The 12,804-nt window shown below is 31.8% G+C and overlaps 1 protein-coding gene across 1 annotated transcript in view; it reads left to right on the forward strand.

The window, feature by feature from the left end:
• LOC124361514 (breast cancer type 2 susceptibility protein homolog) overlaps positions 1–12,804 on the forward strand; it is a 61,293-nt gene that overhangs the window by 14,707 nt on the left and 33,782 nt on the right. The window contains 3 exon segments of the mRNA XM_046815571.1: positions 1,529–1,617; positions 4,457–4,687; positions 6,906–7,056. Of these exon segments, the coding sequence (XP_046671527.1) occupies positions 1,529–1,617; positions 4,457–4,687; positions 6,906–7,056 (471 nt within the window).

A 12,804-nucleotide genomic window follows, 5' to 3' on the forward strand; every position in this document is an offset into this window, starting at 1 on the left:
GTTTTCTGAGGGAGTTATGTCCTGTCAGCATTCCTATAATCTTCCTTATATCCTACTTACTCTGATTTCGGAGAGATGTCCACCCTTTAGACAAACCTTTCCCCAATCGTTGGATAGGTAAAAGAGGAGCTATCAAATGATCACCTGATCTATCATCAATGGATTACTTTTACTATGTGTGGGGCCATGTGAAAGACAATGTATATGAATCAAAACCATAATGCATAAACAATTTGAGAAACCGAATTGTGCAAGAAACTCAAAGAATTCCACTGGAATCTGCCTAACTTGACACTTCAGGACTTTACATCAAGCACATTATAAAAACTATCAATGGGGAGCAGTTTGAGCATCTGTTATAAAATCATTGAGGTCAGTAAGACCAAAACGAAACAAAGTTTACTAACATTTCCATTTGTAAATCATGTTTGTTTCACTTTTATGATAAAAAAATCATTGATTCAAATGAGTTTAAATATCATAAATTTGTTTATAACTTGTTATTTTTAACAGTTTTAGTTGTAAGAATATTTTAAATTTGAATTAGACACCACTTTATACTGGCTTGAGATAGCGATCTATAAGTTTGACTGTTAATTTTCTTCATACAGACTTTTAAAACAATGTGTAACTTGTTGGAGGTTTACATTAAACATTTGTAAGTTGGGACCAAATTTTGGTATACCTGAGTATACCCAAATGCATACTAAGTTTGGTATTTTAACTGTGGTTGTTAAAATTTTAATATGGAATCCATATGTTTTATTCATCCTGCATAATAGACATTGTGTTTCTCTGTTCTCACACAACCAGAGAGCTTTGAAGAGTATAGATAGTTATAGTTTAATACATTAATAGTCCCCACTGATTTAGTTGCATTTTTAACAAACTAGTCAAAATTAGATTTTTGAACAAAAATTCCATGTAGATTTTTTTATTATTTTGTGAGCAATAAAATATGAGAATTTAATACAGATTAATAGTCCTTATTTTAATAGTGTTAATAATACAAATTTTGACTTATTAAAAATAATTTATTGTTATGTTTAAATTATTAGAACATGACAATGACTTTAGTACATAATAGTGATTTTGACGTAAATGAGAAATTTCTTAACATCAGACAATACTGTATAATTATATGCTATACAGTAAGTAGTCTCTATTGCAGTTTCCCACTTTACCCAAACTATAGTTTGTTACATTTTGAAAATGTATATTTCTGATAAATAACTTTTTTTGCTAAAAATATAAAAAACTCAATACAAATGAAATAGTGTGTATTTCAATTTGCTTATTAAGTACAAATTTACGTACTAAATGCACAAGCCAAAAACACAAGTGGAAGTCTGTTTAGTGTGACTGATGTATACTTTTAGAAAGAACATTTTCCAAAAACAAGACTAAATCATAATATAACAATTCTAAATCTGAAGAAAGAAGTAACACTTATAAAAATGTTTAGAGAATGAGTATAATCTATGGAAAATATTTCGTTATCTTTATTTAAATGATTGTTTTTTTGCAGCTTATACTACTTGGCATCAAAAGAGCTGTAATCGATGTTTCAGCTAGCAATGCTGTTGGCTTCAGATTTTTTGCAAGAGATTATTACAGGTAACGTTACTTTGAAGTTCTCTAATATATTCATAAAAAGGTTAATAAACTATTTCACATTCAATTACCAGGTTGTGTACTCTCAGATACACTCTGATTTATTTTCATCAAAGAAATGTATTTTTTAGACTAACCCTACAACTCCCTCCAGGAGGGTTCACTTCTGCATTAGCTATTGAAGACTATTAAAAAACTAAAACATTAAACAACTATTCTTGAAGATGGTTAAAACAACTATTCATGAAGATGCTAGATTTGTTAACCAGTTAACCTACACTGGGTACAGTTAAAATCAATATATCACGTTTATCTGGGTAATCCTATGGATATCCAAAAGCAACACTTCACTTACCGCAAATTTCGAGATATTAGGGTAGAAGTGTGGATCGATAAGTCTAGTCCAAAGCTGTAGACGATGACTATTGGAGAAGTTGGAGTTCTCCATGTTAAGGCTATGCTTGCGCCAATATTGCAAACTCTGCTAGATCGCGTGAGCAACATCGTCTCCTGTTTATATCATACCTGAGATAATGCGCAGCCTGCTGGTCTATCCCCCTCCACTCCAAGTACTGGGAATTAGTTATCCTGCATATCTCTCTCTTTCTCAATTCTGAACTCTGATCCCTAGATTTGGCATTTTCTAAAGTACCAGGATACTTTCATGTTTTGCATGCGTCTTTTAGAAATTTATAACAAATATTTTTATACTCAATACATCAAGTAATTGGTATTACTGTCTTCATAATTTTGAAGTTTATTTATGTACCAATAAATATACACTTATCTTGTTATATATTAATTTTATGAGGTTGAACATACAAATGTAACATTTTTAAACGAAAGCTTCAAGATTGACAAACAACGTGAAGTAGCAAAATGTTAATAAAATCGGTTTTAGAACTTAAAAAATAAGACATGAATAAAAACTTATATTTAACCATTCTTTTCCCAAATTTTGAATGGCCGTCAACTTTAAAGTATAAGAGTGTAATAAATCATCAATTATTATGTAATATTAATGTGATTTAATAAATCTGTAATATAGTGTCTGTATTGGTAAATAATTAAATTGAAACGATGCAGTGTTGAATAATATACATGAAATAATGGTGAAATGTCATAATTTCTAGCCAATTCAAACTAAAATTTCATTGGAGTCATTCATAACTCCAAAATGCTTAAATTTTTATGAACAGAACGCTTTTGTGTCACACCTTGAAATACTGTGTCCTTTTCATGAGTATGTCATCTCTCATAGATGCAATAATTTCTGAGTTACAAGATTTCAGCAATAGTACCGAGTGAAGGGGAAAGAACCAAATCAGTCGAGTTGGTAAAGCTAAGGCAAATAATCATCAGATAAGGGATTTTAGGATAAGTGTTGATTTGTATTTCTCTAGAGGAGGATGAACCATATATTCTCTGCCCAGTAAAACAATGCCTAAGCAGAAGTCGACTGTATACTAGTTGTCAAGGATGAAGTCTAGAACATTCCAAAGGAACAAGGGTAGATTTAAGAATTCCATGAATATTAAGAGAATTCATATTCTTGCCTTGGAATAAAAATTACACCAGAAGTAAAGAAAGAACACTTGTCTCAGACATAGCATGGAGCATTAAAGTAATTTACTATAAAAATATATTTGACAGTCTGCTTAAGTGTTAAGGACATTATAAAGGAGAAAAGTATATAATTAAATAAAATGAAGAAGAGAAATAAATGTAAAAAACATGTTATTGCTTCCAGGTATATAAACATCAACCTAGGAAAATATGCAGATCAGCATGCCTGAAAGAAATGAGATCTTTGGTGATAACAAGCAAGACATCCCCTCCTCCCCACCCCCATAGTGCAATTGGCATCATATTTCCTGTCAGCTCTATAACCATTAACATTATTTGGAATGAAAGAAACAGATAAATCGTCAGATGTGAGAAGCAATGCTTTTGTAGAGATCTAGTGAAATAAGAAAATGATTTATTTCCTTTTTTTTTATAAAAAAAGAAGAGGCCAATTCTCTTTAATGCCTCATTTTGCACATCTTGTCTTTCATTACAAGTTTGGAAGATTGTATCACATTCTTAGTTTTATCTCATATTACAATATTCTTCAAGAATCACTCGTATATTAAAGTTAAAGATTTTAAAATTTAGATAAACACTTTTTTAAATGTATAATTAAGACTTGCTGATTGTTAAAACTTAGCTAAATTATTTAACTTTTTATGTAAAGAATTAAATGTAAATTTATTGTCTTCAAAAAAGTAAACTATATTTGTGTTAACTTAAACATAAATCATTTTATAGGTTTGTAATACATTATTTGATTTGTACTATTGCAATATTGAGAGTTAATATAAAGATCTCTAGAAACAATCCTGTTATTTTATTGACACTATAAAATTAGCTATCACAAGTTGTTTGTGTGTATTAAAATTTTGAGTTGTCCCCACTGCCCATTTGGAAAAGGAAAAAATCACCTCACTTAAAAAAAACATAATTTGGACCATATAAATGATCATTGAAGCAAAAATTTTAATACTCATGCAAGTTAAGAGAAGGTCTAAAGTGTAATATCACCAGGTATCCTACGAGGTTAGTTAGTTTGCTGGTAACCTTATATACAGTAGCTGTACAATATAACATGTAAGCGTAGATAATTTTTTGTTTAAATGTATATTAATTCATTGGCCATAAGTTCCTTCTGAATCTGAAATAGAAGCCTATTCTATAAGTTATAAACAACACTATCTTTCTAACTGCAAAGTTTGAAATATTGTGTTATTTCCATATGTCATTTAGATTTTTAAATAAATGACTTACCTTGATGTCTTGTCAGTGAGGACATTTGCTCCTCCAATGTAAAAGGAATACCAGTGGGAGATGGTGCTCTACTGATTCTCGCTGCAGACGGTACAGCTGGTGTGATGGAGGTCACCAGAGCCTTCCTAGCAAGTCCAAATGTGGATCCTTCACTCATATCCCAGGAATGGGTGAGGAACCACTATCGCTGGATTGTGCTCAAGATGGCCGCAACAGAGCGGATGTTTCCTGAGAACCTCGCCAATAAGTGAGTAAACTTAGTAATGGATTTTTTGTTTCTTTAACTTTGTATCTCAAATATTATTTGATTAAATAATAGATACGGTACGTTGATTTTCAAAAATTTATTTTTTTAAAAGTTGATATATAAATGATATAAAATGTGTATCTTTTGGTACTTTTGATAGTTTTATTAGATTTATATGCAAGAAATAAATATTTTTGCGATGTTGACTCCTACATGTCAAATATAATATTCTAATAAGTTCCATGGGTGCATATATTCTTCATATATTTTTAATCCGTTATAAATCATTATTGATTTAAAATGTAGGAAAGCTTTAACCCCATATAACCTAAAAGTTATTGATAATTTACTACATTGCCAAGTTCACTTCATTTGATTCCAGTTCTTACTACAATAGCTCAATACTATTTAATCACTCGCCTAAAAAAACTTAATGCAAAATTATCTAGGAGCATTTTAATACATCTTTAGTGAGCACCAAAATAGTGCTCAGTTTGTCAGTTGTGTTTTATAACTTGCACTATTCACCTGTCCTGTTTACCTGTATACCCTGTTTGGTACAATGTGATATTTTACTCTTGCCTTACCCATCTCAATAGTGTTAATCCTCTAAGTGCTAACTATATTCATCTGTAGTGTACACGATTTTTAGGAGTTTTGGAAACATGTGTAGAAAGTAAATAATCAGTACATAAAAATTAACAATGTCTTTTTCAGAAAAAGCTACAGTATAATAAAATGAAAATTACAATTACTTACCATTTCACATTGAAAAATTTTAGAGAAGAAAATATTTTTGTTTACCTTTTTCACAATTAGAACAGCATAGGACTTCACTAAATTCACTCAAATAAAAATTCAAAATAAAGAAAAATGGTATTACAAATACAAAAATATGTACAACTTTCACATTTACTTTTTTAGATAAACCACAGGAACAAAAATGTGTTGTTTGTCCCTGCTGAAAAATTCTAAAAATCTGGCAAGTAAAATAATTACTTCATCACGTGAGTTTTATAGCACCCACAAAGAGTCCATGTTGGTATATTATTTATTTTTTATCTTTATGATTAAAAAAGCTAAAAATCTTAAATAAAACATAAAAAAGTCAAAACTACTTTAGTTATCAACTACAAAATAACTTGTGTAGAGTGACTCGTGTAAACAACGATGATTCTAGCTAAATTATATGCATAGCTAAATTCATCTTCAGTCTAGTGATAATGTTCAAAATTAATAGTGCCATTTTTCTATTCTATTACTATATAGTAATACTTTTAAGAAATATCATAATTTATTGATGTTATATTGTTTATCGTAAATGTTGACCTAACCTTTCACGGCGAGATTTCAGCACTTGCTTGGAGGGTTAGAGCCTGTTAGAGAGTTCTGTAGCACTGGCTGTGTCTGGCGACAATACATTGTCGGTTTAACACTTAGCAAATTCTGCAGACAACAATATTGATGAATTGGTGTGATGTATTGGGTGAACTCATATGGAACCTAAGTAGAAGTAATATTATATTACAAGGCAACACTGGTTGTAGTTTCTAATGATACTTAATTTTTTTAAATTAATAGAAAAAAAGAATAAAATGATTTGGACATAATTTTGTATTGATTTGTGTATTTAGATTTTATTATTTGAACCATTGCCATCCAATTGCTGTGTTATAAATTAAATACACAGATAGATACTATTTACAAAAAGAGCAGCTATAACATAACAATATTAAATAGTATTAAAAAATCACACATTTACCTTCATTTAGTTGCAGTAAATAATCTAATAGGATAAATAAAATACAATATAGGATTTTCATCTGAAACCACTCAAAACAAATAAACACAAGATTTAAAGTTACCTAAATTAAGAAAAACAGGTTTTGAGCGTGTATTTTACAATAATTGAGATTTAATAAGTAACTAAATTGAATATTTTTTATTGAACTAAAATGAGATCCGGATATTTGAACTAAGAAGCATATTTAAAAATAGTGCTGGTTGAACAGATTTTGCTCCCTAGACCAAATTTTATCTATACACTATAGCAAGTTACTGTTATTAAGTTGTATAACTGTTTATGTATTGGCCTGTAGAATTAGAGCTAACTGTCTCTGTCAAGTTCTTATCTTACTTATCTATTAAGTTACGTTTGTCTCACTATCTGCTTCATCAGTCCTCATTGCAGTTTATTTCTTTTCAACTTTCCTAACAGGTACTTGACTCCTGACAACTTGATGTTCCAACTAAAGTATCGGTACGACCGAGAAATTGATATGTGTCAAAGATCAGCCTTGAGGAAAATACTTGAGAAAGATGAGTCTTCTTCTAAACCAATGGTCCTTTTTGTAGCAGATATTTTAAATGTAAGTAAGTATGTGGTAATCTGTCAATTATAATGAAATGTGTGTTCATATCTAAAACACTGGTAAAGTCTCTGTCACCTGGTCTTGTATAAGATACAATATTTCTCTTTTATGTATTATAATTTATAATTTTCAGTGATGGTGTTATCATTGCGAGATTAATGGATAGATGTTTATTAATCACCTGTTTTTTATACAGTTTTGTCCTCTGTGCAAACTTAGTTTTATTATACACTGACAAAAATATATCTATATTCAATTAAATTAGGCAAACAAAATTTCAGTTTATTAGAGAAATATTTATAATAATGCTTAATTTTTAAAGGAATCCTGAAAAATACAACATGAAAATAAATTACATCAAAACTCAATAATTATTGTGTGGTATCATAATTGTGTCTGCATATATATATTCTTGGTGGAAATATAAAAAAGCCAATATGTTTTAAATGATTACAGCTCAAAACTAGCCTCTGTTTGTATGTGCATGTGTTTTCTGGCATATGTTAACTGTAAAAATGCCCAACACAATGATAAATTTGTGGAATACTGTAAAAAGAACCACCCAATTATGAGGGTTACACAGAAAGTAGATTACGTTTTGCTCTGTAGCCGCTAGGGGCGGGTGATGTTAAGGCTAGTTAGAAACCTTTTCACTAGCCATGCTAGTGAAAGGTTTTTATCACTCGTTGTTTTAAAATACCAGTTTAAAATGTGTGTCACAATTTAAAATCCCTTGAGTCGTGAAGTATGGTTGGTAATACGGTTTTTGTTGGTTAAGCACAATATAACAATTAATTGAGATTTATCGCCAACTCTAAGAAGTTTATGGGAATGATGTGATTACTGAAGGTGGAGTGTGTCAGTGGTGCATTAGGTTTAAAAATGGCCAAACTTATGTGCATGATGACAAACGAAGTGGATGGTCAAGCATTGTGACCGATGAAATTGTTTTTTAAGTTGATGAGTTGATAAGATAAAAAGAGAAAACTGCCGATTCTCAATAACAGAACCCTCACTTGGTTTTCCTCAAATTTTTAAGGAGTTTGTCATACAAAATTGTTACGCAGAAGGTAGCTTACCATAAATTTTGTGCAAGATAGGCACTGAAAATCTTTACAGAAATCCATAAAAATCAATATATGGCTGCTTCATTAACGTTTTTGGACACTTATGAAAAAGATGGTAACTCACTGCTCAGTTGAAGAAGACGAGATTTGGGTAAAACACATGAATTGCGAAACAAAATTACAGTCTATGGAGTAGGGGCACACACTTCCCCAAAAAACCAAGGTCTATGCATACAAATATTGTCGGCACAGAAGATTATGGTTATTCGTGTTGATTTCTTAGAACATGGCACATTTCTAAGTTCTAAGATTTCTAAGTTCTGTGAGTTATTGTGAAACCTTGCAAAAGTTAAGGGGAGCAACACAAAACAAACACAAAGGAAAGTTAAATTCAAAAACTTACAGTCCGGACCTTGCATCCAACGACTACCACCTGTTTCCAGCGATAAAGACATGGTTTGCGAAGCATTGCTTTGGTGACAACATGGAACTGTGGGAGGGTGTGACTATCTGGCAGCAATAAATTTTATTATTGCTGCAATAATAAAATTAATATTGGAAAATTTTTATTCATTTACCAGTGTCAGTGCTTCATGTTTTGATAGTTCGATATAGATGGTTTCCAGTTTGAGGGTTAAAGTGATGTCATATAAAATGTGAATATAAATATGTTGATTCAATGATATATAAAGTAATTTATTTAGCATAAAACAGAGGGTCAAGGGTTGTACAGAAAATAAGTTTATTAGCTATCCGGTTGTGGAATGAGTGAGGTTGTCAAATGTTTTTGTTAGTGTTGAATTTCCTTCCAATGGTCTATTCTATATTTTGTGTATTCTGTATTTTAATTTTTTCCCCCATCAATTTGCAGTTAAGAGTCAATTACACATATGAGAAGCATTTAAAAAGCCTATAACAAAAAAAAAACCAAAACCAAAAAAAACAAGTGCTTATATTAAAAATGGTAGTAGTGCTGCATGAATAGTTTGAGAGTAAAGAATAAAATAAAGAATAATCGGGCTCAAAGTACTTAAGTAGTGATTCATCATCATCGTCATCGTCAGACGTTTCCGTTCTCACGGGTCGTCGTCGTACACAGCCTCCTCCACTTTAGTCTATCCTTCCAGGTCTCCTCTTCATCCACCTGTATTTTCTGTAGTCCCCTTCTCTCTATGTCTTTCCACACTTGGTCCTCCCATCTTCCTCTCGGTCTTCCTCTTGGTCTTCTTCCTCCTTCCTCCTTCTCCAGTGCTATTCTAGGCATTCTATTATCTCCCATCCTCTTCACATGCCCCATCCACTGTATTCTTCTTCCTTCCATTGTCTCTTGCAGTGAAACTACCTTCAATCTTTCTCTGGTTATTTCGTTCCTTATTCTATCTCTTCTTGTAGTCTTCTCTATCCCTCTTAAAAATCTCATTTCTGCAGCTTGCAATCTGCTTAAATCATTTTTTAGTCCACGTCCACGTCTCTGCTCCATATAATAAAATTGGTTGGAAATAAGATTTATACATCAATACTTTTGATTCTTTCCCAATGTTCCAACTCCACACAATCTTCTTCACCATATTGAAAAACTTTCCACTCTTCCATATTCTGTTTCCTATCTCTTCTCTTATTGTGCCCCTATCTGTTATGATACTTCCTAAATAACAGAATTCCTTCACCTTTTCAAGTCTTTTTCCTTCAACTAACACGTCTTTGTTATTTCCATCCCTTCTCTCTGATTGTTTTAATTAGTGATTTTAATTCTAGTGATTAATTAATTAATTACATTATTTTCACTTTAAAGAAAAACAAATTCAGCCTAACTTAGTGCACGATAAAGGGTGACGGTTTTGTCCGAGCTGTTTGAAATTCCTTTATCCAGTCATGTGGAAGCTCAGTACGAGTTTTTTGGTTGATCAACCCTAACTTATTGTCAGTCTCAAGGTAACTATGTCCTCTCACTGAAAAACTTGCTATTATTAAGTCAAAGCGTCGCTCAGTATGAACCAAATTATGGAAAAAACGTACCAATGTATAATATTTTTTTCTGTCCTGAAAAATCATCACAGAACACTTTCAGTTTCCTTACTCTTTGGTCCAATTCATTATAAAAAATTTGTGAAGCATTGAACATATGTCATTGCTTCATTTTTTCCTGAACATTCTGGGTATATGAAAAAAATGCTTTTTTTACTTGCTAATAAATGAACATTGAAGTTGTAAATGGACAATTGCCTTTTATAGTACACATCATTAGTAGGGATGTTGGGCAAAGACAGGTTTTTGCCGAAATTAAAAGCAATAGCCTCATAATCTGCATGAGTTTGACTAAACTCTTTAGCAGTTTTTTTCTTGTTATAGAATGCGCTTGCTTTTCTTTTTTGGACTTGGGTTTCAATATGTTAAAGTTCGATTCCTTATTAATTTGTGTAAAAAAAAAATTATGGTTGCCTGTAAAGTCGGTTTTACGGGCGAAGATTTTACGTGACAACGTCTTTTTCTCGGTAGAATATTTATTGATATGAATATTATTAAATTGCACAATAGGAACAAGGAATTGAATGAAAATAAGAATTGCACAAATTTTAACTATAGAAATATATTTTGTTTACTAAAACATTGTACATAATTTGAAATTAATTAAAATTTGTTATTGTAAATGGTAAAGTTGAATAAAACATTTACTAAAATTGGAATATGAAATTCTTGCTAAACACAGTTAAATTCTAACTCCGCGCGTGGTGATTGGTCGGTTTAGTTCGTTTGTTTGGTCGCACTGTTATGACAGGTTAGAGGTTATAATTTGTTATTTTAAATGTTTGACTAGCAATACGCGCTGTTTCTTCTCAATCGACTGAATTACGATTGATTGCAGAGTGATTTAAACTAATAATTTACTTAACACTATCAACATTTGTCAATAGTATGACATAACCTATAAACTCAGTTTCTCAACTTTTGTGTCAATCTAACAATTAATCAATCAATCATAGTTTACGATAATGAAATATCAGTGTACAATTATTTACCTTTATTGTTGTAGTTGTTGTAAATGACGAATCTAAGCACTCCACCTTTTCACGAATAAACATAGTTATCTGCTTTATCCCGTGCGGCGGTCCCCACAGTTATCTGCTTTATCCCGTGCGGATCCCGTGCGGCGGACCCACTGGACGGGCATCGTAACGTTACCGGGCGTTACATTTTTTCATGAGTGACTCCGAGCCGCAACCTAATTTAAGACGTTGTCACGTCAAAAATTTTTATCAGTTATGTTTTTTTTAAAAAAAATAATTTTTCAATATCTGAACTTTGGCTGAAAATTCATCACAAGCACTGCACTGTGTGAGGATATCCGAAAGACATGTTAAATTCACTTGAAACGATTTCTCTGCAACACTGGTAAGAAACTTTAACTGCTGGGCAAGCTTCTTTAAATAAATTATACATCTTTTGTTGTATTCAGCTCTTCAGAAAGATAAGTTTTCTTTTAATCTAAAGATAAGAGTCTTTTAATCCACAATGACTGCCTTGTCTGGGAAAAAAATGCAATGTGGTCCTTGATGGCATTTTAGTTTTGTCTGAAAGCCTCCAAGGCCTATTATCATGTTTACTCCGTTTGTCTAAAGGGGATTGACCATTTGACCTCAAAGTAGACACTAAATACTCAACTTCGCCTTTAGTAATGAAATGAAAAGAATGAAAGCTTTGCAATAAATTACAGTATCCTCAACAGTTCCATTAATATTCACCCTTACTCTATATTTGTAGGAGGCATTGTTTTGCTTGGCATTTTCTGCGTTTATAGGCCGTCTGCGTTGAATGGGCAAGACTGAAATTAGGCCGCACAAGTAGCTGTTTTGTATGTCAACAGAGTTTAGTAAATTAAATTCTTTTAAAATACTAATTCTAGTCGCCTCTAGGATTTTCTCAAAGCACTTCAAGCTACATTGGCAATCTTTACCCATAGTATGTGAAGATAGGTAATGTTTCTTTCTTAACTCTGAAATCCTACCATGCCTTTTCCTTTTCTTTGAAGTTTTAAGCTTCATTGGAGAACTATCAGAGGGAACGTTACCTTCCATAGTTATTTAAAAAAATAGCATGTAGTGTTATTAATGATAATTAGAGACTAAACTCACTAAGCATAGAAAACCATCACATCTGCAATAACATTATTTCACATCAATTCAGTAGACAAGTGTAAACAAGTCAGGTGGTGCGCTTAGTGGCAGACACAAGCCTTATGGGCTGAGCCTGTTGTTTTCAATACTGGATGGACTGAGGTTATTCTTTTCCTTTGGTGTTTTTTTATTGTTTTTTCTCGGTACTGAGCTTGTTATTTTAAAACTAGCACATGCTACATATGCCACAACAGGAATACCAACATAAAAGTCAACAAAATCAAAATTTTAAAAATGGACTTAGCCTCTTCTTTTCTTTAGCACTTCATATGCGATGTAAACAAAGTTCAAGTTAATAAGTTGATCGTGATGAACTTCAAACTATTGAACAAGTGATGTGAGATTAAGTCCGGCCTTCAACATTGGTACCTCATTCTCTCCTGACGTTCTTCCTTTATGTCTTCGATGACATGACAGACAGAATGTGGCTGAAAATGATACAGTATTAGAATCTCCTTTCAGTATGTAAAGAATGTCTTGAATGTTACTGTAGATGGCTGACAGTC

Source organism: Homalodisca vitripennis, chromosome 1, assembly GCF_021130785.1.
Source record: "Homalodisca vitripennis isolate AUS2020 chromosome 1, UT_GWSS_2.1, whole genome shotgun sequence".
Taxonomy (NCBI): Eukaryota; Metazoa; Arthropoda; class Insecta; order Hemiptera; family Cicadellidae; genus Homalodisca; species Homalodisca vitripennis.